Source organism: Bactrocera neohumeralis, chromosome 2, assembly GCF_024586455.1.
Source record: "Bactrocera neohumeralis isolate Rockhampton chromosome 2, APGP_CSIRO_Bneo_wtdbg2-racon-allhic-juicebox.fasta_v2, whole genome shotgun sequence".
NCBI lineage: Eukaryota > Metazoa > Arthropoda > Insecta > Diptera > Tephritidae > Bactrocera > Bactrocera neohumeralis.
The window spans coordinates 70,046,969-70,074,455 of NC_065919.1; the positions used below are offsets into that span (position 1 = coordinate 70,046,969).

General features: G+C 35.6%; 1 protein-coding gene across 3 annotated transcripts in view; it reads right to left on the reverse strand.

The window, feature by feature from the left end:
* The window catches only part of LOC126758099 (gelsolin-like), a 127,416-nt gene that overhangs the window by 12,275 nt on the left and 87,654 nt on the right, over positions 1-27,487 (reverse strand). For 2 of the 3 annotated variants that reach the window (XM_050472149.1, XM_050472133.1), the window contains exons 2-3: positions 22,230-22,445; positions 1,082-1,156 (exon numbers count right to left, since the gene is read on the reverse strand). In XM_050472149.1, the coding sequence (XP_050328106.1) occupies positions 1,082-1,156; positions 22,230-22,301 (147 nt within the window). In that variant the 5' untranslated portion in view covers positions 22,302-22,445. Of the gene's footprint in view, positions 1-1,081; positions 1,157-22,229; positions 22,446-22,639; positions 22,661-27,487 lie in introns of those variants that run through there. The other variant, XM_050472141.1, reaches the window with a different exon arrangement.

The window sequence follows — 27,487 nt, forward strand, 5'->3', positions numbered from 1 at the left end:
TTCACAAAACAAATTCAAAGTTTTTCTATTTTCTAAAGTGAAAAAGTATGTTCCTGGTGCCACCGACTTTGCGCCAGTGAGGAAAGCATACACTTTTATAATATTTCATGGCGTTTCAGCGCTCTTCCGTATGGCTGCAGCATGCGTTGCTCCTTAGGTCGGTCTCTAAGGTGTAAAGTCGTAAGTAAATTGTGCAAAATGAGTTTCCAATTGGAAAACGCAAGTTGGGTGCAACAATTTTGACATTACTGCAAATGAGCAAAGAAATACTGGCGATTCGTGAGAAACTAACTGCGCGCTTGCATTAGGTAAAGAGGGAGCGTAATGTCTGAAAATGCATTTCATTTAAGTTCAGTTATTTTGAAGTTTAATTTAAAGGGAAGAACAACTAATGCCGAAAAGCTTTTATAATTGAGCATAAGTTTGACAGCTTTTTGTTGTGAGAATGCAAATTTTTGACAAACTATTTATGAAAGCTCTAGTTTTGTTTCCTGAAAGCTAAGAGTATTATAACTATTATTCCATTTGCGGAATATTCAATATTCAGGGGAAAACGGAAACATTGTCCGTAATGATGTTTGTATACTTTAGGCAAATTGAGTTTAATATAGAAGCACATTTTATGTAAAGTTAAATTGATTTATGCTCTTCTCTTAGACAAGAGATACTGTTCGGCCTTCAAGTTCTCTGCTGCAATCAATTTATTTCAAATAATGCATCAGAGGACTTATTATTTAAATGAATGTCTTCAATCTTCACAACTTCGTGAACTTAGCGATTCGAACAAACAAGTGGTATAAATAACATAGACTCGCATAATCAAATAGGCTTAATGCAGCTAGCGGTTATAACACTTTAGTGAGGTATTCTGAAATTCTTTTCCATTTAATGCCTTTAAATATATGTGACCTGGTCTACGAAAAGGCAAAAGGGAGCTAAAGTGCGAAAACTAGTTTTCTGGGAAAAGCTGTTAAAAATAATCGTCAGTTTCTCGTTATCTCATTAATTGTTCTCCTTTTTTTTGACACCTAAGCCCCCTTTCCGTAGACCAGGTCACATATATGAAACTATTTTAACTCACCTTTAAAATAATGTACGAATCTCCTTCGTAGAATTTTCCATAATATTTGGCTGGATACGGTACTGGCTCAAAATCCTGTAAACAAAGTAAATGGAATGTATATAAAGAGCCATAATACTAATAATAAATATTTAAGCAAAAAAAAAAAAAACACGGCAGCTATATATATCTTATATTCTGAATGGATCTGAATTATATTTATATTCGGATGTTTTTGCGCTTCCCTGGACAATAATCTATGACAAATTTCATGAAAATATTTCATCTAATTAAAATGTCTATCATATAAGAGTATATATCTTATATTATTATTTTTCGCCGCACTTGACTCCGATCATTTTGTTTGTATGACAGCTATATTCTATAGTAGACCAATATCCGTGAATTCAAAAAATTAGCCGCTTTTTGGAGAGACGTGGATTTCAGCTCGATATCTCAGGATCCGAGGGATCCGTTCGCGTATATAAAAACGGGCAGAAAAACGGCTCATCACACTGACCATTTATATAGTTACATATATGTTACTTTATAAGATCTCTAAACTCGCAATCAATAGCATCGAGTGTACTCGTATGGGTACCAGGCCACAGCGGAATTGCAGAAAATTGTATAGTTGATGAGCTAGAAAGGAATGGCACCCTAGAATCCCTATCAGTAGAATGATCGTAACAAATTTTTAGCCCCACCTTAGTTGTGCGTTTTTTAACAGGTCATTGCCTTATAGGCGTCCATGCTGTAAGGCTGGGAATCTTACAAGACGGCATCTCCAGAAGCTGTATGGAAGTAGATAAGGTGAAAACAACTCAACACTTCCATCTTGCCAATCCCGCATTTGGGATGTCAAGACTTTAAATACTTGTGAGCGCATACCTTCAGACATCCCACCGAACTAGCGGGAATGGAAATTAAACACGTTTTGCTAATTTATAAGTTCGAACATAGGAGTTCTTCTTTTCTATGGCTTCAAACTACATATAGCACTCCGCTTGCGATCTCCCTATGTCAGCCATCTAACCTAACATTGTGGCAAAATGTAATGTTATAAAAAACTTATTTCAAAAAATATTTTTTATATAGTATAACATGTACTTATAACGAATGCACATACATTTAAGAATATTTTGCGAAATTTTTAGGATGGTGCGGGAAACATTCTCGAAGATACGAGTATGAACAAATTTATAAAAATTGTTTAACGTTGTGGATTCGACTCTCAAAACTTTAAAAGTATTTTTTCTAAACGCGTTTCGCAAAGTCAGTAAGAAAATTTCTCCGGGAGGGTTGAACTGATCGTAGAAATTTTTATACGATCTTCTTAGACATATTTGACATGTAAATATAGACGGAATAAGATTTGTGGTAAAAATTTTGAAGCCACTCTGAGGCGTATATTTTCTCACAAAGATGGACTTTTGTCTGAGAAGCCAAAATGGCGAATCAAAATTTTGACTAGTCCTTCGATCGTTACCTCTATTCAGCAACAGTATTAATAGTATTAATAATTGATTATGGTTTTTGGTTTTGAGATAGTTTTAAGCAGCACTTTTTTTCTTGTCTAATTTCAATCGACTATTGATCTCATAAAATAAAAAATGTTTCAGTATAAATCAGCGATTATGAAAGTGTATTAATTTTTGTAAGTTTTATTAATTTATTAAATGTAATGCCTCTTCAAAAAGTTCACAAAATAATGCATTTGTTCCAACCTACAAGTGGATACAATCACTTAAAGTATAAGAAATCACATTGAAAACCAAAAACGTTTACAAACTAGTTCAAATAATGTAAAAGTTGCTCAAAATCAAATATTGAAGTCAAAAATTAAAATTCTTAATTTGAGCAGCAGCAAAATTCATTTCACAAAATAGTAAAGTAAGCGCTCTTCAAGGGCTCAGCATTTAAAAATACTTAAAGCATTAATGCCAGGCAATCAGTTAACACACTTCAATGGCTGTCTGTATAATTAATTATTATGTTGATGATTCGAGTGTCTATAAACCCGCCTCTCTTTATAAAAAGCGCTATATATAAGCACAAATACAAGCAAAGGATATACATACATGTACATATGTGCGTATGTAATCAGACAAGTGCTTTGTGTGTGTATAGCAGCATATATCCTATTTATTCCACATAATTTGCGAATGGCATACGGCTTATAAAACAATTTAAATGTATTTGCTCATCACAGCGCTGCTGGCGAAAAAATCGACAAGCGCACACACCCACACACACACTCACCAAATGTGTGCAAAATCACACCGTTAAAGATATTAATTTGTTGTGCAGAAATTTTGTTTTGCATAAACAGCTTTTAATGTGTTTACATTCACATTTTCCCAACACGCAGAAAAAACTTAAATTGAAAAAAAGTAAATTAAATTTAAAATTAAATTTGCTGTGATGTGATTTAATGCCAGCAGTTAGTAATGTTGAATAACTATTTGAAAATTGAAAATGATAAATCTACTATTGAAATTAAAACGATAAATCATTCAAAGCACTTATTTTGCGTGTGAATAAGCAGTGGGTTTTTTTTATCTTTCAATATTTAGTGAGATGATTGTGGTGATTAAAATATTATGGCACATAATTCAAGCGTATTACTTGATTACTTAGTTCTTTAAATTTTTTCAAATATATGATTAAAGCGAATCATGGATTTTCAAACAATTTGCTCTTTTATACAAATTGTTACTATAGTGTGAAAAAAGTTTTAAGATTTTTTATTATTTTATATGTAAATGTAATAAATGGAAACAATGGAAACAAGGGAGAACACCGATCAGAGTAGCTAGAGTATAAATAAATAAATATTAAGCGTCTTCGATTCGCATTCTGTTTGTTATGCTTCAACTGAGCTACCGTGTAAAATAAGTTGATTGCGAAAATAAGAACAGTTTTTGTGTTACTCAAATGCCACTGAATCTCATAAACTTAAAATCTTGGTAATTAGGAGCGCAAAGAATCCATGCTGTTTTAAAAACGTTCACTGCCTCTACGAGTACAAAAGGTCAAAATGCGCCTGAATGCCGTCGGTTATTTTCAAAGAATGATAACCCGATTCTGCAGGTGCAGGTACCTTTAAGATTTTGTCAAAAGTAAGATTTGGTGTTTTTAAGGTAAAAAGGGAGAAAAACTTGCAAATTATCTTATATCTTATCCTAATGGCCAACTTACTGAACTGCCAGTAGAAGATGGGAAAATTTTGGCAATACTTATAGTATCACCAAACGTTACTCCCTTCATTCAAACGATAAATCAAAATTCAATAAACACCATAAAGGTGCACTGCAACTATCTAGCTAATGCTAGATACTCGTGATGCGAGTGACCATATTGAACAAGATTACGAATCATACGAAGACTTCTTTCAGAGGCACCGGAGACAGTCAAACCAAATGAAGAGGTTGAAACTTTCAACAAATCGGTACAGTGGGCTACTCATGAAGACGTCGATAAAATGATTTGAATGTACTGTGACTGTTAAGGGAGAAAGCTGTATTTCAATTATTAAAAAAACAGTATCTCAAACTTATATTTCCTATCATATCTCTTGAGTAAAAATTAGTATGTATATTAACCAAGAATAAAATGTGAATTTAAATGTACAAAAATATATTAACTTATACTTTTCGGGTATTCGAAAACGTGCACATTTCAAATGTGAACTGCCTTGGTTTTAATTAATTCATATTTTCGAGCGTGCGCTGTAATACCGATTTTATATGAGATATTTCATTAGTGCTTCCATTTCTGGTTTGCATTTTAATTTTACTACAGATGAAGATATTTTTAAATCTATTTTCCGGACTGAAATAAGCTTAAAGCTCTTTTCATTGATTGCTGAAGGGCGAAAGTGTTAAATGTAAGGCGGTCAGTTCTTAAACATTAACAAGAAAATTGTTAACTTCGACTACTCTGAAGATGTAATGCCCTTCACAAGTGCAATTTTATTGGATAAATGGATATAAAATATCTTTTTCTTTATTCTGATGGGTCAGTTAAAATGGCAGCTATATGCTATAGTGGTCTGGTCTGAACAGTATGTTCGGAGGTTGTAGCGCTCTTTTGGATATTAACACTGGCCTACACTCATTTTGGATTTTATACCTGATTTTGGATGTATTTTGTGAGTTGATACGAGAAAACAAGTCACATTTTCCATATCAGCTCTTGTTCATAATAAAGAAGAAAAAAACATCTACTAGCGGGAATGTGGTTCATCCTAGCTACTATACCGACTACTAGTGCGCACAGAGCTGCACAAAACCAAAATTTTTTTTTGTAGGCCAGTGTAATTGGGTTCTTCACATAAATTGCCAGAAGCCAATATTTGAAACAGCTGACCTCATACAGGACAGTACCATACAAGCTTACTTTACTTAGTGTATGCCAGTGCGTATGAGTGATGCGCGATGCGGCGGCTGGCAAGTGCTTGCATAGTATACGGGGAAAATGAGAATTGTAGGTAAACTAAAGCTGTCAGCTGACATCTAGTAGCGGGAATGTGGTTCATCCTACCTACTATACCGACTACTGATGCGCACAGAGCTGCACCAAACAAAAAAATTTTGTTTGTAGGCCAGTGTAATATAAGCCGAATTCCCTGACGATATCTTGTTAAATAGAAAAGTTTTCTATACAAGGACTCGAGTTTCAATTGGTATGACAGCTATATGTTATTGTAGCCCAATCTGTACCATGCTTTCGAAAATTCTCTGTGTCAAATTTCGAGAAGAGACTTATGAAATAAAACTTTTTGCTTGACAGCTAAACGCTATAGTTCAAAGATGAACAATTATATAATTAATCGCTTATGTAAATACCTTATATGGTCTCCGAAGTTTCCTTTTGAGTGTTACAAATAACGTGTCAAACTTAATATGCCCTATTAAGGATATAAAACTTCATGAGCAAGAACTCTAAACCCCTTTACCGAGTGATGCTATAATAATAAATATACTATATATTATATGTACAAACAACAAAGCTGTAATCCACTGTAGAACTTATTTAATTTAAATTGCTAATAATTAAAAAAAAATCTTTAAAACTTTAATGTATCCAAAAAACAAAAAATACTAAATATTTTTACTCAATTTAAGCCCAAATGCCGGAGGTAGGAAAATGTATGATTTAAAGCGCAAATTAAAGTACACTCAATCCTTTTTTTACGCGATTTTTGGTTCTGCCACTAATCGCGTAAAAAAAATCGCGTCAAAATGGTTAGTTTTCCAATATTAACTAATGAATTGGTTCCGAATATAAAAAATATCGCGTATAGCAAAATATACGCGCAAAAAAATATTCAAAAACATTACAATAAGTTTCAAATTTCAGACTTATGATTTATTCATTTATAACAACATAAAAAATACAAAACAAAAACCATATATAAAAGAGAAGAAAATAGAAAATAGGTAGATTTATTGAAAAAAACCGTTGAATGCTGTTTAATCACTGTCATTATCCGTAGTTTAAATTATTTTTAGCCGCTTATTTTGATGGCCGGCACTGATATCACTAGAATTTGTATCAGAATCAATAGTAAGAACTATGGATTGATGTTCTGATTGACTTAGCATCTCCGACTGAGTTTGCACTATAAATTCAGTTAATTTTGTTTGAATGCTTCTCTTTGGACCCAATAAATTCCGATTTAGTTCTTTATATCTTAACATGCAGAGACTCAATTCTATTAGAAAAATTCGTGCACGTTCGGCATCAGTATCATTTGCTACAAAATAATTTTCCAATCCTGCTGCAAGTTTAAGACCAAGCAAAAAACGAAAAAAAGCAATCGCGTTAAAGTGAGAAATTCGCGTAAAAAAAGGAATTTGCGCTGCAAAAATAACCGCGTTAAAGTGAAATAGCGTAAAAAGAGATCGCGTAAAAAAAGGACTGAGTGAATACAATTGGATAATAACATAATATATGCAAAAGCAAATGTAAACGATATCATTTAACGGCGTTTGGCAGTGAAGTGAAAACAAAGTATTCTACAAATGGAAAATGTAAACTTAATATAACGCAATTTAATATATAGTATTAAAGTATTATTGACTAAAATAGTATTAAAGTTTGCTGAACGAAAAGCAAAGAAATCGTAACATCAAAACGTTTCACTTTAAGGCACATAATACCACAATCTACTCAAGACTCCAAGTACTCCAAAGGCAATGTTCAATCTTGGGGTATAGAAAGAACCACTCGAGGCAACTAATGTGAACAATAAGGTACTAAGCAATAATGCTCCTTTGGGCTTAAGGAAATGTATACATTCTGAGTATATTAATAGAAGAAATGGAAAAACTCTCTGTCTCTCTGGTGACAGCAAGATGACTCTCGCGAATGATTTCTTTCGGTACTTCGATTGAAACACCGATTTTAGATAGAAAATTCATCGGTAAAGTGAAAAGTTCATGCAAAAGCGGAAAGCTATAAATGGAGGATAATAAAAGTCCAATTCTTGTCTAGAATCTTGTTCTTCGTCTTACAGAAAAGGTTTTTCAAAAATTCACAAAAACCACTTCTCTAGCTAAAATATTATGTATGAGTAGAAATTAAATTTGCTATTTAGCGTAAACTTAAAGCCACCACATCAGTCCCTAATTGAATGCATTCAATTCGGAAATCAATAAGTTCAGTGAGCTTTGTTTCGATTTCACAATAATTTCACTCTGCTCAACAAGAATTCACAGACTCGCACATACATACAAACATATAGCTACAAACGCCCGGCGCTTATTATCGCAAACAACATATTATATGACTGTGATTGCAACAAATGTGTACGGCGTTGTTGCAACATGCAATCTGCCACTGCAATCCGTGTGGCTTCCGCATTTAAATTTCACATGAAAAATAAACGAATTTTGCGCTTAAAGCTGGTTGTTTGTTTAATTAAAAACAACACTTGAAACTGCTGGTGGACACCATTGTCCGAGCTGACACGCCAACAGTTTTTCATGTTCTTGCGCGAGCATGCCATCAGCTGCCAAGTGATGATGTGAGTGAGGAAGGAAGGAAGCTGCCGAGCGACTTCACTTGCTCCACATCCGCTGCCAAAGGCGGATAATTCGGTTTTTGCTTCACCATTTAAATTTTATTTCATTCCAACTGCTTGATTTTGTTTTTTTTTTTCGTCTTTTTTTTTTGTTACCGATTTTTCTCATCCAACAAAAATTAAAAGTAATGTATGGCGCAATTATAGGCATTTGTGAAAATGTGAGTAGCATGTAAAGGGTGGTTCAGAACTGTGATTTTCACTTTTTATACCCTTAACAGGGTATACTAAGTTTGCCGTGAAGTTTGTAAAACCAAGCAGATACTAACCCTAGAGACCCTAGCAGGTTTATATACATATATGATAAGCATGAAGAGCTGAATATATTTAGCAAGGTCCCTCAGCTTTTGAGATATCACTCTGAAATTTTGCACAGATCCATTGCTCATTTGTCTGAATTACCGGTATCGGAGTACTATAGCATATAGCTGCCATACAAACTGAACGTTCGAATTTAAATGCTTCTATGGAAAGCTTTTACATTCGACGAAATATCTTCTCGAATTTCAACATGGGTTACTTCCAAAGACAATAGTGTAATCTCTGAAGAAAGTCTTCAGATCAGATCACCATCGCTTATAGCTGCCATACAAACTGACCGATCGAAATCAAGTTCTGGTAGGGAATATTTTGTATTTTTGAAGGCTACTATAGCTTCAGTCCAATTGAAGTTAACGTTTCTTCTTATTTTAATATTTTTTCAATGACTTTTTATATAATTTTGTTTCCAGTAATATTTTAGAGATTTTGAGAATAAACGTGAATATAATCCCCAGATGTAATTTGAATATTGTTATAAAAAAAAATAAATAACTTTTTTTTATTAATTATTAGGTAATAATAATGTTCATTATTTGATTTTTAAGCACCCATTTTGTGCGTCAAACTTTAAGCGCGAGTCGATATATCAACAAAAGCATTGGCCTTTGTCCACAGATTCATTGCAAGCATATCGAATTGAATTAATTTTTCACACACTACTTCAAGAATGAACTTTAACCACTATATATATACACACATATACATATACATGTATATGAAAAAATAAATAAAAGTGCTTCCTCTACGAAATCAAAGTCAAAGAATTTTTTAAGCAATCGATTTTTCGATAACTCCACAGAAGGAAACAACAACACATATTCTTATTCGATTACGCAGTCCTCAATACACCCCTACCCTAACCTCAAGCCCAGGAGAGTGCTCACATGGCTGTTAATATAATTATTTCCATATCAGTGCAGTTAAATCAGTTAATTCATTAAAACATTTTACTGTCAAATGAGTCCAAAAACTGACACCTACAAATATCATATTAAATAATAAATAAAATGCAAAAAATCGATAAAATGCAACAAAAATAAAAGTAAGAAGCAAATAAATGCAATAAAAAGCTTCCAATACAATAAAAAAGCGAATTCCGCTGTTCAACGTGCAACAATTGCAATTTACTTCTTTTATTTAATTTCGTGATAATTTTTTGTTTGCAAGCATATTATTCGAGCACACCTACATATACCGCGAAAGTCTGAAAATCACCGTTATTTACGCAATTATACACGCACTTGCTTGCCGGCCACGAAGTTGCAACAACTGCACTGCGCATTGAGTTAATATTCGCGTTTTTAATTAAGGAGCCCGGCTGTTTACTCGTTTATAAGCTTCAAGTACAAACCACATACATACACACATATCCACATATATGCAGTGAGTGTGCGTGGGAATGTATAGGCGATAGGTATTTATCCTTGCAAATGACTTATCCGCCACTGACTTGTCATAGCGCTGCATAAGCAGCAACAACAACAACACACTGCTGTAACTGTTGCAAGCAGCTTGTTGCATGTTGTAGATTCGCGTGCAAGTGCTGTTTTTGCACTGCCATTCGTGGACGTTGCATGCTGCTTGCACTTCTTCTTCGTTTTGCGCTTTATTGCCCAACAGGGTCATTAAGTGTGGTTAATTGTTGGCTGTCACTTATTAAATTCGCATATGAAAAGTACGCATCGTTAATGTGCATTTAAATGCAAGTGTATGTGTGTGTGTGTGAGTGAATGTAAACTCTTACACAAGTAAACTCTTGTACATTGCATGTAAAACTGGATTTTTACAGGTTTCTTTTGCATCGAGGACATCTGTGGGTTTTTCTTTACTGAAAGAATTTTAAAGTTAATTCAATTTTTCTGTACTTCAAGTCAGTGCTAAAGCCTTGAAAACGGTAAAAATTAAAAAAAAAATATTCTACTGAAAAAAGTTGGATCAAAAAGTGGAAGGTTTTCTGAATAGTATCCAGTCAATAGGTGTTGATACTATGCAACGTTGGATCAGAAGCCTTTTTACCTCTATACAGATAAGAGCAGAAAACTGTTTTACGGTGCAGTAGTATGGTGGGCAAGCATAACGGGAGTTTTAAGAAAAACTCCAACCGCAGCTCTTGAACTGGTACTAAACTTGCCACCTACAGACCTCTTCGCTGAAAACTGCGCAACAAAATCGGCGAGGCGACAACTGGCTGCAGGACAATTTACATATAGAACTTTCGGGCATAGCTCGGTGGATAATGGCGGTTTGGCAAACACCGACTACAAGATCCCACTACTCAACTGGGAGAGAAGGTTCAAAGTAAACAAACAAAAATATGGTTGGCATAAAGCTACACACAACACTTTAAACATTTATACGGATATCTCGAAAATGGACTATGGAGTTGGTGCGTTATTATAGTGTCCAGAGTTAAGCATAAGCCAGCCTTTTTAGTTACCGGAAAACTGCAGTATATTTCAGCTGAGGTCTTTGCTATTGCTATAATGCACCTGTAGGCAATTCCAGATTCAACATCTACGTAGATAGCTAAGCAGCAATCAAGGCAGTAACCTCGTATCGCATATCTACCAGAAGTGAAGCAGGGCAGCGGTGGAAAGTGTTGCTAGAAGCAAGCAACTTCACTTCTACTGGGAGTCAGGCCTCAAAAGCATCGAGAGCAATGAAATAGTGGACCAGATTGTCAAGAAACGAAACGTAATCAACATTGGGAGACTCATGCATTGTCTATCTGACGATCTGAGCAGAAACATGGTAAATAAAATCAAAATCTGATGAGACGCCAGATCAACTGATAATATGTACCGACAATGGCTTACTATGGACATCTAAAAGTCAAATGACAATAACTTTAACATAGCATACAAGGTGCGTTCCAAAGATAAGAGGACTTTTTGACTCTAGCTCCCCCTGATGGCACCATCTATATGTCGACTGGTGCGTTAGAATCTGCTATCTTTATCGATTGTCCAGTAAGAATTGCATGACATTTCATTGATTGGAAGTGAAGTTATTGCGTTTTAAGTGTCAGTATGTTTGTGTTCAGCTTCGAGCAAAAAGCCAACATTAAATTTTGTTTTAAAATTGGTAAAACTTTTACCGAAACGCTTCAACTGATGAAAAAAGTTTATGGCGATGGTTACCTATCCCGTAGCAGAGTGCACGAGTGGTTTCAACGTTTTCAAAGTGGTCGTGAGGACATAAATGACGATCAACATGTAGACCAAACAAAATCTGTGATCACCGGAAATTCCATCGAAACTGTGCGCGAATTCATCAAAAATCAACCGAAATCACCATCAGAATCCAACATTCAAAGGACGTCCTTAAAGAGGTCAAAAAGGTTAAATTTTTTTTACAATATTGTGACTGGTGACAAAACGTGGTGTTTCCAATATCATCCCAAAACAAAAAGCCAAACGCTGAATGGAAGGCACCGGACGAGCCGAAACCCAAAAAATCGCGCATGGAGAAGTCAAAAATGAAGATGATGCCGATTTTTTTTTGGTGATACCAAAAGTATTGTCCACAAAGAATTTGTTCCACCCGGCCAAAACGTTAATGCGGTATTCTACCTTGGAGTTTTGAAGCGTTTGGTGCGCCGTATTCGAATATGAAAGTTGGCGTTTGTTGCACGATAATACGCCATCTCATCGATCGACGCTTATGACCGATTATTTGACCAAAAATCACATATTAACAATTAAGCACTTCTCGTATTCCGGAAAAATGCATTTGCCCATGAAAGGAAAGCGTTATGCAGACGTAGAGGCCATTCAAAAGGCTTGCATACTGGCGGCCATACCGGCCAACTAGCTAAAGCACTCGTTCGACATGCTTTTGGACCGTCCAAAAAATAAAATAATGATTTTGCCGAAAAAACCATTTGTTCTGTTTTTTTTTTTAAGTCCTGTTTACTTTGGAACACACCTTGTAGTTTTAGAAGCTGGAAAAATTTGCAAACTGATAAATCAGGTGTCGACAGTTTTATTGAAGTTTTTTCTTCTTAATTTTAGATTTCAAGCCTAGCCAGGCCCTTCTCCACCTGGACTTTCCAACGGAATGAAGCTCTTCCTTTTCCTCTGCTTTCCCCGCGGATACTACGTCGAATGCTTTCAGAGCTGGAGTGTTTTCGTCCAGTTGGACGACATGACCTAGCCAACATAGCCGCTGTCTTTTAATTCGCTGAACTACAAGTATGTCAATGTTGTCGTATATCTCATACAGCTCATCGTTCTATCGAATGCGATATTCGCCGTAGTACAAAGAATCATCAATCTTCTGCAGAACCTTTCTATCGAAATCTCGTAACGTCGACTCATCAGATGTTGTCATCGTCCATGTCTCTGCACCATTTAGCACGACGGGAATAATGAGTGATTTATAGAATTTGGTTTTTATTCATTCTTTACTTCTCAATTGCCTACTCAGTCCGAAGTAGCACCTGTTAGTAAGTGTTATTCTGCGTTGAATTTCGATGCTGTACACTCTTATAGAAGATGGTATCTTCTTTATTTAGTTCTACGGCTCGAATTATTTTCTCCAAGAGTAGTTTGAAGGAGTGGCACGAAACGCAGTCGCCTTGTCTAAAATCTCATTTAATTTCGGAACATCCTTAAGAAAAACACACCAACCTGCATGGTAATATCTGTTACTTACTAAATCTAATATTTTAGATTTATTATAGGAAATGAAACACAAGATAAATAATGCCTTCAGCAAATATAACGCACCAGGTAGTACCTTTCCATGTATGCAAGGGTGCCCAAAAATTACTCTATAATTGTTTAAAATTCAGTTCTAAAAATCTGTTTTTTTTAGCTGTAAGCGAAAAATGTGGCTGATATCTCTGTCCTATATACTATGTAACACAAAGAAGACTAGATTTAGAAATAAACCGTCACAACTTTTAAAAATTATTCCAGCCAAAGATGCTGATCATATATGAAATGTAAGGGTTTGTATACTTTTTTAAAGCTAACTCTCTTGGATATTATGGTATATACGTCTACACAACAATTCACATTTCGCTCTCTCTCCTTCACTAAAGTCTTTTTCTTTTCTCTACTTTCACTAAATTTCGCCGCACTGGGCCGTCTAGAGGGAGGCATCGTCTTTCCGACCTTCTTGAAATTGCTTTTCAAACTTCATTTTTTATTTGGAAACCAAAAAAACTGCAGTTATACTTGTAAATACTTTCAATCAAAATATTTATCTCTACGATTTTTTTAAACCTTTACTACTCGTACTCGTGCTTGGAGCTGTTTCTTTTCCGTTCTCGTAACTCGAAGACAATGACTTTATATTTATAAATTATATTAAGCTAAGAAATCATAAACGAAAAATTACACTTGTACAATGCTATTTTTTATACCTGATATAAACAAGGTAGTGCAATGAAATGCATTGACGTCAACTCAAAATATGCCTTTGAAGTTGGTTAAAAAAATACACAAACAATTTGCAACAGAAAAATTTGATTTTCTGAGAAGATCAATTAAACATTTCTATATATTTTCATACATATATATATGCATATGTTTTTTCGTATGTGTGTATACATTTTTATAGCAATTTTGCAAGTGTGTCATGAAATGTTTGTTTGGAAAAGCGACAACACTTTGATACTGCTATATATTCACTCACTTACCCATGGACCCATATGTATAGAAGAGCAGATTTTGTTGTTATTTTCGCAAATGTATATATACAACAAACATGCATCTACAATATATATGTATGTATGTATTATTTACAAAAGCAAAATGAAATTTTTATGTCTGTCAATAAAAATTTAATTTTGTTTCTGAAAAGACTCGAATTCTCAGCAGCCATTTCCCGCTAATTTGGTGCGTTGCACTAGATATTTTCAACAAAAGTATATGCACTTTAATATTTATAAGTATATATACACATATTAGCGTGTGTACAATTATATAATATATATTTATTTATATGCTTATAATGTTTGACGATTTTTCAATACAATGGTACGGTATTTTCAAAAGGCCCACACACATTGTTCACGCTGATTTATTGTCCATTTTGAAGAATGTGAAATTTTTTAAAAAAGAAAAACCATAAAGTGTTGAATTTCTTATAAAAATAAATATTCATAAAAAGTTGAAAGTCAAAATTTTAAAACAAAATAAATTAAATTTTTAATTTCATTCCTCTACAGTTTTTTTAATTTAATGGTTATAATCACTTTATAAGTTATTAGCTTCGCCAAGCGTACAAGAGTTCAAACAGATAAGCAAAACTGGTGAAACCCTGCGCTGGCTTGTTCTCTTATGGGAGAAATACCTTTTTTTCAAGTCAAAAAATTTTTCAATAAGGTCTCAGTTTTATTTTCTAAAAACTAATGGGTTTTTCAATAGGGACAAAAATAGACCGATAGGGAGAGCAAACGACGCCATATTTTTTGGCATGACTCTTCACTAAGTTTTGCCATTTGTAGGGATATACGATCCAACAACGATCCGAAATTATTAAAATTTACAATCGAAATTCGGAGTCAGTGGCCCCAACTTTAAGAGCGCTACGTCTAATTTATGGTCGTCATAATCTTCTTGTTAGATCAACAATTGAGGGTCTAGTGGAAAAATTTTAATTCACAGGCACAGTACTGAGATAAAGAAGTGCCCGTAGTGTCAAGAATATTGCCGCTGCTAGCGCATCAATTGAGGAAGACTTCAAATCAGACTCATACATGTCGTTCTCAAGCGTTGGGCATCTCTGTGACGTCGTTGTGGCGAATGTTGCGAAAAGATCTTGGTCTATATCCTTACAAGATCATATTGACCACCAGAATCCTCGTATGTTCCTGAATTGTGCTGAGCAACAACTTGAAAACGATCCGGATTAAAACTGATTTTGAGCCTTAAGTATTTAAAATCAAGGAATAAAATAAAATTGGTATTTTCATTTGTCATATATACCATTCACAAGAGTAAACTGTTGACAAACCAAACAGGATAGAAGTTATACCACATTAAAGAGATATCCGCATATTTGTAGAATTCTTTGTTGTTGCCTTTACATGTAATATTTTCAATTAGAGAGCAACGCGCGAAGATGGCGAGAAAAATGGCGCGTCTAAAGCAGATATTATATGAAAGCTGAAATCACAAAATAAGAACAAAATGTTCTGCTAACTGTTCTCACTAGAACAGCAATGTCAAATCTTAACGCTTTTCATAGACGTCGTTCTATAATAGGACTATTTTTATCCGCATCCTTCAACTTCAGCAGCAGCAAAAATTCTAAAATTTCACAGGAGCTTTCACCGGTCAACAATGTTGCGCTATAAGTAAAAACTTCACAAAAATATATATGTTGCGTGAATGTCTGTTGCCAAGAATTCCAATAATCAATCAAATAGTTAATTTGAGGATATATTTAATACAGGAAAGCTTTAAAAAGCTCTCGAAAGCGCTTTCATCGAACACCAATGCTTGTAAACCTTTCTATAACAAACTAAAAAACGTTCGAATTGTCATTGCAGGGTGTTTCTTAATCGACAGTAAAGCGGTTAAGAGCTTTCAAATAAGATTTCATCGGCCAAATGATGTGCATGTGTATACCTTTCTCTTAAAAAGAAGAAAAGGCGTGAATATGATGAGAAAACCACTTAACATAAAAGGAGCACTATTTAATAGCTATAAAGCTACTAATATGATAATATTTTCCAAATTTACTTTAAGAGAGCTTTCTTGAACAAATTACAAATTTCTGCACGTAAAAATTATTGTATGCTCCTACGAAAATAGTACGAAAATCGCGAGTCCTCATTACCGAATTGTATTAAAGTGTTAAATCTTACGATCATTAATTGGGAATCACGTCCTTTGCAATTACCCTATGTCCTATAAAATGCAGGACACGCGCAAGTACACATATATGTGCACATGTAAAACGTGTAATAAGTAAATAAGTAGCTGGAAAAATACGAGTAGTCAAGGTAATCAAGCGTTCGAATGACCGTCCTTTCAGCTTCTGCCATCCCACAGAGTAACCAAAGGGCAACGGCAGTTATTAACAGATAATTTTATTACCACTCATGGCGAATCCGCATTGGCACACACGCTGGCACTGACGCTGGCACTGGCGTTGGCGTTGGCAGTGGCGGGGGCAGTGGCGTCAGCGCGCACATAACACATTAAGCGTTCAAGCGTATTTACGATTTCCACGGTGCGCGCATTCGCATGGTGCCAGGATATAAAATGCAAATATGTGCGAAACCAGATGAGAGCGCGCTGGACTCAAGTGTAAGTAGCGCATAAGTACGACTATCTGTCGAGCTCACTTGCATTTATAAATTTATATTTACATATGCACATATACATACATGCATACATATACACAGAAACATGCGGTTGTTGTTGGTCATGAGTTATCACGGCCGCAGGAGTATAATTAAGTTTTAAGTCGAACCAAGAAAAACATGATTAATATTATGGGAATGAAAATAAAAGTACAAAAGTACATATGCGCACATACATATATCCAAACATATGTATACTTTTTAAAAATAATCATAATAATATGTGTGGGTATGCGTATATTGTGGGTGCGCTGTCAAGTCGTCCAACATTCGTCATCAGCTTACTGGAGCCAAAGAGCTGCAACGGTGCGTAAATCATATACGGACTGTATACATAGTTGCCGCAATGATGATATCCTTTCTACAGCTACATATACTTCCTTATATGTGTACTGAAAGCAACAAGTGACATCGTGTACATTCATACATACATATATATGTACATACTTTAGTGCCCTACCCAAGTCGCTTAAATGGGTGACAGTGCTTGTTGGACAACGAGTTCAAATTTCATAGCGAACAAAGAACATGTTCTGAGCAAAAAAATATTTAAGACAATTTTCTTTTGAAAAACAGTTGAATAATTCAAACAAACATACAATACTAAGCTCTCAGCCGTTCTTTCAACCTTTCAGGAGCCTTCAACTGTGGAACTAGGAAAGTGGTGAAAATCTTTGCTACGAATATTGCAAAAACCTTAACTATCACCCATTCAAAGGAACTATGTTGAAAATTCACGTTCTGTAAAGAATGTGTTTCGCTCAACTTATGGTCAACATAATCGGCCTACTGAGCGTACTATTCGTAACACCATCCATCTTGAGAGGAAGCATTCATTATTGGATAATATTCGACCGAATAAACCACGTTCAGCACGCACAGTGAAGAGAATATAGCAGCCACAGCTGAGAGTGTACACGAAGACCGTGGAGAGTCGCTGCGGCGCAGTTCGCAGCAACTCGGGTTGACGTATGGAACGACTTGGCGCATTTTACGTCGTGATCTTAAATTGAAAGCGTACAAAATATAGCTTATGCAAGAACTGAAGCCGCTCGACCTTAAAAAGTTCCAAGAAGATACGATGTATTCAAGCCAATGGCTGGTTTGAAGAGATTCAAGAGCTGCCTTTTCATCCAGGAAAGATAACAGTTTGGTTTGGTTTGGCAACCGTAATCGCGCCATGATAACCGACTATTTGATGCCTGAAATTGAAGCTTGCGATCTGGGCGACATTATGTTTCAACAAGACGCCGCCACTTCCCACATATCTCATCAATCAATAGCTTTATTGAGAGAACACTTCGGTGTGCAGATAATTGCACGTTTTGGGTCGGTCAATTGATCACCAAGATCGTGTGATATCACACCGTTAGAGTTTTTCCTGTGGGGATATGTAAAGTCTAAAGTCTATGCGGACAATCGCACGTCGATTCAGTTCATGGAGCAAAACTTCACGCATGTCATTCGCCAGCTAACAGTCGAACTGCTTGAACGTGTCATCGAAATTTGGACTAAACGGAATGACCATTTGAGACGTAGCCGTGGCCAACATTTGAAAGAGACAATCTTCAAAAATATGATATTCTTTCGAATGATAATAAACATTCTTCAATAAGTTTGAAATTTTTCTGTTTTTTCTTTAAAAAATTAGGGCACCTTGAAATGTGTCACCCTTTAGTAATCCAACTTACAAAAACTTAAAGGTATGGTTTCAATTTCCAATTAACAGTCGATTTGTGAAGGGGTTAAGAAATAATAGTCAAAGACCCAAAAAACTGAAAATATCCAATTTTGTGAATTTTAGAAACCTCATACTCTTTCGTATCTACCCAACCATTGGAATCGCCTTGGTTATTATCGAAATCGAAGTTAGTCTTCTAGAACTACCATATTTTTCAAAATTATCAAAGATTTTTGTATCAAAAATACCTAAATGAGCGATGTTAAATTAAAGTTTTTAGAAAGCTCGAAGAACAATGAAAATATTTATTGGATTATAGGTACACAGCAGCTTCGATAAGTATTGGATGCTGTGCTGGATGACAGGAAAGGCATAGTTAATTTCCAACCCTGCGTATTTAAATTATATACAAGTACGAGTATATCTTGATTATTTTAAGATGTTAAGATGGAAGATGTTAACAAAATACCATGAAAAATATAATTATTCCCTTTGTGACTCATGCTTCGAGGAATATATGAACTCTTCGAAAGAGAAGCATATGAAATAAAGAAAGATGAGGAACGTCACTGTAATGGGCTGAGTATATTTTGAGACAAGGTGTATTATCTTAATAGCATGAGCACCCAAAAAAAATAAGAACAAGATTCTATTTTATCGGTGGGTTCTATAAAAGTTAAATATACGTTAGATGAAATCGACAAGACCCATATTTGTTTTTACTTCTTTACTAACGAAACATGATTTTTAAGCACTGCCTGTCGTCTTTTTGAACATAGGAAGAGCTAGAAATGTACATTATGTACTAAATGACTCTGGAGTTTAAAATCATAATCGCGGACGCGAAGAAGAACCTAAGTTCGAAGGAAATGTAGGCTGGAATCGGGAAAACCTTTCAAAACTTTGTACATGGAAGTCGAAACGTGTTGGAAATTAACTGTAACTTAGTCAATTGGTAACCAAGTGATGCATAGGGGAAGTAGAAATAGCATTCCAGCCATAACTCCAGTATTCAGGGCATGTGAACGCAAATTTGTGGGTACATATGTATGTATGCTAGCACATAAGTATTATCAGCTGATTTATAGTGACGCGAAGGCATATTGTTAGTGAAGAAGGTATATGGATGTATAATCATCGGGTTGCTGATGCTGAATTTTGCCGTCATGGTGAATGCAAACTGCAAAGTAAACTGCTGTTACGTAATCGTCGGTCATTTATAGACAATATATATACATATGTATATGTGTTCATTATTATGTATCTACATATTTGCGTATAAATGTGTGGTCCTGAGTTCACACTCAAGTGCAGTTTTCAATGTCATTACAAAATGGTTGGGGAAACAAAGCATCGGGCTGGATCAAAAACACACCAGTCATTCTGTGTATTATCCGCACAGTTTTCTAATCCCCCCTTTCCCTAAGCAGACAGACCGTCGCTTTTTATTTAAAATGGCATTTGTGTAATATAAAGCGGATTCCCATAGTAAAAGCATTTCTTTGTTTGCTCGACTATTTATTTGAGGAACACAAACACACATACATATAGATAGAGACATGCATACATTTGAAAGTATGTGAGTGCCAAGCGCTGGCGAGCATTTTTGTGATTTTTTTATCTTTTGCACACACACACGCGCAGGAATATTAATGAGTGCACCCTGGAAATGCATTCAAATGTTTTTCTGCACACCCTCCACCACTTTAAAACACATCCTCACTAGCACTCACACACACACGCAAGCACGGTTAACCAGCCATTTGTATGGTGAAAACGGTTGTTTGGGTGTTACGACATGACATTGATGACCACAGCTTAATGCCAGCGAATGAGCTTGTGAATTCCTGTCCTGTGACCGCCTATTCAGTCGCCATAAGCTGCATTTAGCTGCATGATCATGCACACACACATCCAAATGCACGCATGTTGAGGATTTAGCTGGAATAAGAGTGGTAGACTGTTTGATGGCGGCGTTCAGATTAAGGGCTTCTACGCCCACACATACATGTCTATATAAGTAGTATGTGTATAAGTAGTCGATTGAGCATTAGTTGGGACTTAGTTGTGTTCCAACGCGGCATATAGCGGCAGACGCACCACTTGACGAAGAATTTTAGTATTTTATTAATCCAGTGTGGTGAAAATGGAGCAAATGAAAACTTAAATTGGGTAAATTAGGAGTTGTATATATTCTAATTCTTACGTTCATTTTTAAGATATTCATTCCTTTCTCGGACTTTATGAACCTTAACACTGCTTGGTAAAAAGATTTGCTCGAGTCGAAATAAAAGTCATATTTTAATGTCTCTACGAGTATTGATCTCTGACCCACTCGACGCCCGCGTGTTGGCTTCTAGCTTCCTTCTGAACCTTCCACTCCTGAGGAGATAGAGGAGATGTTGCGGGACTGCCATTTCTCACAACTCGCGACTCATATGGCTCAAGATATCCGATTATCCATATCGACAGGTGCTAATTCTTTAGAACAAGGAGTCGGTTCTCTTACGGACTCAAAGAATACCATCAGTTTTGATTTCTTAGAGAGTGGTGCTTAGGATTTTCGCTACCAATGCTTAGGTGGATGTCCCGTAACCTCCAAGAGCGAGAGGATAGAAGGGAACTGAAGCCTAAATGGGCATGGAAGTGGACTCATACCTTTCGAACCCAGCGAGCACTGGAAACAGATCGTCGACTGACGACTCTGCTTCAATTTCGAGCAGTTGTATGAGGAGGTCTAATATTATCCTAAGCCAAGAGCCGTAGCTGAGTAGTAGCGGAATCTGAACTAAGGGCGAGGAACCATAAGCTACTGGCGGCCAACAGTTCAAGTGGAATCAAAGCTTGTGTGTCTTCCAATTTAAAAACTAAATAAATACTACAAACTCCGAAAATTTAATAAATTGTTTATAGTGTTGTCATAAACTTGATTTTCATCAGTAAGTTTATATGGAAGCTTCTTGGAGAGAAAAGAACTAAGATGCTAACTAACGTATATACAGACATCCAGATGGACAAAGCTAAATCGACTCCGTTCTGACGCTGATCATTGTAACAGGCGATCCAAGTAGACGTACTTTTTTCGTTCTGTAAAAATTTCGTTCCGCGCGCTTCGCTCAACTTATGGTTAGCATAATCGGCCTATTGAGCGTACTATTCGCAACACCATCACCCATCTTGAGACCCAGTATTCATTATTAGATAATATACGACCACGTTCAGCACGCAGTGAAGAAAATATAGCAGCCGTAGCTTAAAGTGTACATCGTGGAGAGTCGATTCGGCGCCGTTCGCGGCAACTCGGACTGACGTATGAAACGACTTGGCGCACTTTACGTTGGGATCTTAAATTGAAAATACAGCTTGTGAAAGAACAGAAGCCGCTTGAACTTCCCAAGCAATATCACTTCGCTCTATGTGCTCATGAAAATTTGCAAGAAGATCAGACGTATTGAAGTCAAATTTTCGATCACCCTTCATAAATACATACAATTGTATATATATACCTTTTAGGGTATTCTACCCTTCATTTTAGTCGTTAGTGCCAGACTTTATATTTCTTCTCTATTCAGAATTTGCAAATTTTTATGTCTGCAAAATTTTATCGTGAGCTATGTATGAACTTTTCCTTCGCTTATTTATTCTAATCACTATCAAACATGCAGGAAAATTTCATTTCTTTCTATTTCCTTTTTCATTTATGTTATTTTTCGTAGATTATCCATGTTTCAACTGTGCTCATGCATTTACTCACCTCAATTCGCCAGATTTCCACACCAGGCTTCTGACCTGCATTAACAAAAGCTTTGTTTATAACCGGCTCCATTGTTGTTGCTCTCTTCTCACTACTGCACAAACTTTTAGGCAGAATCAACAGCTGTTGGCTGCTTTGCTGAGCTTATTTATATTTTTTCTACGCGCTCTAATAGCTTGTGACTGTCAAGGCTAAAGCGAAACGCGTAAAACAAAACTGGAAAAAATAAAAAATAAATAAAAAAATATTAAAAATAAAAAAATAAAAAAAAAAAATATTAAAAATACATGAATAATTGGCGAAAAATGAAAACGCGCTATTTACGCTTTAAATATTAAAGTTAATTATCGGAAAAATGTCGGAATTTATATGTGCTAAACCAAAAACTATATTGCTATGTATGTATGTACTGTGTGTGTATGATCATTAAAATTTGATTTAATTGCCTTTAAACAAATAAATGGCTCAACGTCTGACCGGCACTTTTTATAGACACTTTAAATGAACGCGCCGACGACAACGACTGGCAGCTGCCACTTTGAGCCAACTAAAGTGTAGGTATGTGTGTGCGTAAGTGTGACTTTTCATGAAAGTGAAATTTTGACATTTATCGATTTTCCTCATGATATGAGAAACGCGCGCACACGCCTCGATGAAATCATCAGCTGCCACCGCCTGAAGCTCATATACATATGTACATATGTATATATTCATGCACGAGTTTGACGAGTATATAGTATTTACATATGGATCGGCATTTCGCATATTTTTTGCGGTTTGTTGCTTTTTTTTTTGTTATTTGTTTTCTGTTAAATAGTGCCAAATTATGCCGCGAGGATTTTCGCATATCGCATGCCATTGTTCTGGTTGTTTGGGGAAAATTTTGTACCAGACTGCTGATACATTGTATGAAAGTTGTATGTGTACATATATCTCTTGTTATTTTAGTATCTGTTTCGCGATTTTATTTACTTTGTATGATTCTTAAATGGTTCTAAGTACAAATCTGATCACATTTGTAAGCAATTTTCGAACAATATGTGTTATCGAATATAATAACTATTTATTTTATTTTGAGGTTATGATCGAAAAGTAGGTTTTTCATTCAAACCGAAAAATGTAGTGATATATATTTTTAAAAAAGATGTCTTCTTTGAGCGCTTGGAACGCACCTATGAGAGCTGCACCCCCACACAATGACAAAATCGTGCTTGGCAACTTTGAGGGTGGGAAAAGAAGGTATATTTTGCACAACGTTCGGTAAATTCAACCTCCATGATGAAACATCCCCAAATGGTTTGAGGCTCATCGACTTCGACGGGGCCAGAAATATGGTTATCTATAGCACTAGATTCCAGCATAGAATAATTCATCAAGCTACCTGACTGTCTCCGAATTGAAAACTCACCAACCAGATCGATCATGTTGTGATAGACGATCGATTTTCTACTCGATTTGCACATATGCTCTCTGAGAGCACTGATCACCAACTGGGTATAAAGGAACTGTGGAACGGCATTTCTAGCTCCTTATGGTCAGCTGCAAATAAAACCTTTAGTTTTTGGAAAAGGCAAAAAAGAGCTGGTACGATGAGGAGTGCCGTGTCACAGTGGAGAGAAAACAAACTGCCTATCTCGCAACGTAACAATCGACCACAACACGTGCGGAATGGGCTAGATATCGAGAGTTGAATAGATAAGCAATACGCATTTGCAGACAAAAAAGTGAAGCCGTGAATACGAAGAGCTTAACAAGTTGGCCGACAGGGGTAATGCACGAAAATTCTACCAAGAGATGCGGTGACTAACAAGTAGTTTCAAGAACGGAGCATACTCTTGTTGAACCCACAGAGGCGGTCTAGCGACTGATGACATGAGAGATGACCAACTGAAATAATGAAGGGGACACTTCTTCGGCCGGCTGAATGGCAGTGAAAGCATAACATCAGGAGATATTGAACCTGATTCCGCAATCGATGACTATGAAGAAGTTCGAATACCAATTACCTGTCTAAAGAACAACAAAACGGCGGAGGCCGATGGTTTGCCGACCGAGCAACTCAAATACGGCGACGAAGAACTGATAAAGAGCATACCTCAGCTTCTTTCTAAAATATGGTCGGACGAAAGCATGCACGACGATTGGAATGTAAGTGCGCTCTAACCAATCCACAAAAACAAACAAACGACAACAAACTGATTGTACCTTATCTGTGATTTCAAGCCTGAAAAATCAACAATGACCAGTTATTCATTGTGTGAAAAATCTTGGAAAATACCCGTAAAAAGAGGATCAACACACAACACCTCTTCGCCGATTTCAAGACTATTTCTGACAGCACGAAATGGAGCTAACTTTATGCCGCGATGTCTGAATTTGGTATCCCCGCAAAACTAATACGGCTGTGTAAACTGACCTTGAGCAATACCAAAAGCTTCGTCAGGACCGGGAAGAACCTCTCCGTGCCGTTCGATACCAAACGAGGTTTCAAACAAGGTGACTCTCTCTCGTGGGACTTCTTCAATCTGCTGCAGTAGAAAATAATTCGAGCTGCAGAGCTGAATAGAGAAAGTACAATCTACTACAAGAGAGTACAACTGCAGACCTAGACCGATGACATCGTTATCATTGGTCAAACTATTTCGACGAATAAAAAGTCTTACTGTTTTTTGATCACAGTAGTATATAAAAAGTGGGAACTAGGAGATCAATCAATCGCAAAAAATTATAACATACTTTTTTGGATGGTTCGAAAGACTCCAAATTTCCATTTTATTCAAATAAATTTTTTAGAAAGAATTCATAAAAAAATATAACTATACAACTACTTTTTAAGGATTCATATGGGAAAATCAATTTTTAGAATTTATGCGGTAAAATCAATTTTCTCTTCTTATTCAACCAATATCTGAACACAATAAACAATTCACCATAATAACTTTACGTGACTGTCAACGCGTGTCAAAATCTTTACCTCAAAATTGCTTTTGTGTTCTAAGGAACGGTCCGCCTACACCAGATGTTTTCAATAATGTACTTCAATTATATTATTTTTCTGATGCTAAAAATAATATTCGTCATTTTTTCTCCTGCGTCTTTGTCAATAACCTGACTTTCTCCGAAGATCCCGCTTTTCCGAAACACCTTTAGACTTCATATTAATATACAAACATACTTGTATCTATGAATACAATTGTTGGTGTGTGGCCAGCATGTGTGCTGAAAATTTAATGAGCTGTTGGCTTGTGCCGTTCGCATAAACAAAGTTCGCTGATTCACTGGGCACAAGCTGGAAAACCGGGTTCTCAAAATAGATTTCAAAATTTCTTCTGTTCATTGGTTTGTTTGTTTATTTGTTTGAAACAAAAAAAAATATTTTTTTGGGATCTTCATTTAGTTGCGTTGAAACCTGTGCAGAGGTAGACAACAACATACATTACATATATGAATTTATGGTATTTACTTAATTAACTAAGCTGCGTGGGAAAGCTTATTATGTGCATATGTTAATAAACAATTTTTCATTTATAATTAAGCTAGAAAAGAAACCAAATTGTAGATATTGAAGAAAATGCTTCGAGTCAATTACCTTAGGGGAAAGCCCAATAAATGGCAAGCAACCTTGAAGATTAAACGATTTTATTTCACAAGCAGACGTGACATGCCGCTTATGCATTTGGTTTTGGGAAATAATGTAATTTTATGTTTTTTTAAGAATAACATAAATTTAATTTTGTTCGAAGCTATACTTCTATGGAAATACAAAGCATACTTTGCATATTATGAACAGTGAAGAAAATATAGCAGCCGTATCTAAGTGTGTACACAAAGACCGTGGAGAGTCGATTCAGCACCGTTCGCAGCAACTTGGATTGACGTATAGAACGATTTGGCACATTTTACGTCGAAGTCTTAAGTTGAAAGCGTACAAAATACAGATAGTGCAAGAACTGAAGCTATGTGATTTTGAAAAGTTCCCAGAAGATCCGACGTGTTCGAGCCAAATTTTGTTCAGGGATAAGGCCCGTTTCTGACTCAATAGGTATGTAAGCATGCTCGTGATCTCAGCGACATTTTGTTTCAACAAGACGGCACCCTTTCCCCCTTTCCAACAATCAATGGATTTAATGAGAGAACACTTCGATAAGCAGATCGCCGGTCGATTGACCAATAAGATCGTGTGATATCACACCGCTAAACTTTTTTCTGTGGGAATATGTAAAGTCTAAAGTTTATGCGGACAATCTCGCTTCGATTTAGGCCTTGAAGCAATCCATTACGCGCGTCATTTGCTAGTTACCAGTCGAAATTCTCGAGCTTTTAAAGTATTTCGCCGGCTTTGATCCTCGTAACTTGCATGAGTACAGAATGATAGAACGAACTCAGCCCTTCCTTACTTGTTTGAATTTTTGATTTGACATAATTTTAAGAAGACTCTTTTTTCGTAGTTTCTCCGGAAGATCGACTACGGGATCAAAGGAATCCGAAAGTTTTCAAAATGAATAATTCTGCATTTGTATATTATTTTTATTTATTTATTAGATAAAATGCTTCTTCAAAAAATGTTTCACAAAAAAAACGCATTTTCTGATTTATAAGTTAAGCTTTTAACTTTGTTCAAATTAGACTAGTTTTTTTAACTTTTTAATTGTTTTCACATCAGTTTTTTAAGTTTCAATAATATTTTTTACTTATTAAAATTGGTGAAATTTTATTATTAAACTTCAAAATAATTAATATCTGGTTGCCTGTTAATACAACTCAATGTTATTGAATTTTAAATTTTCCAGCATTTTCCGGTGCTTATAAGAGCTTAACAAAGATAAATTAACTTCACATATATCACAATAAACCAAAATGAAATAAATAAAACTGAACTTGCAATATAATCGCCTAAAATGGCCAACAAATTGTCTAGAAAACTGGTCAATGAATGAATTCAACTCCCAAAAAGGTATCAAATCTTGTCAGACATACATATATACATATAATATATAATGAATTATAGAAACGAAAACATTTTTTACTACATACGCAAAAATTTATATATTATAACAGCTTAAAAAGTAAATAAAGATTGTCAAAAACTTCATATATGTTTACCACATACCTTTTTGGGTTTTTTATCCTTTCATAATGAAATAATTGTCGTTTCTTTTAAGTCGTTCGTGAGTTATAGCGTCGCAAACATGGAGCAATATAAAGAGAAAATACGGCATATTTTACAGTACTACTACGATAAAGGCAAAAAATGCATG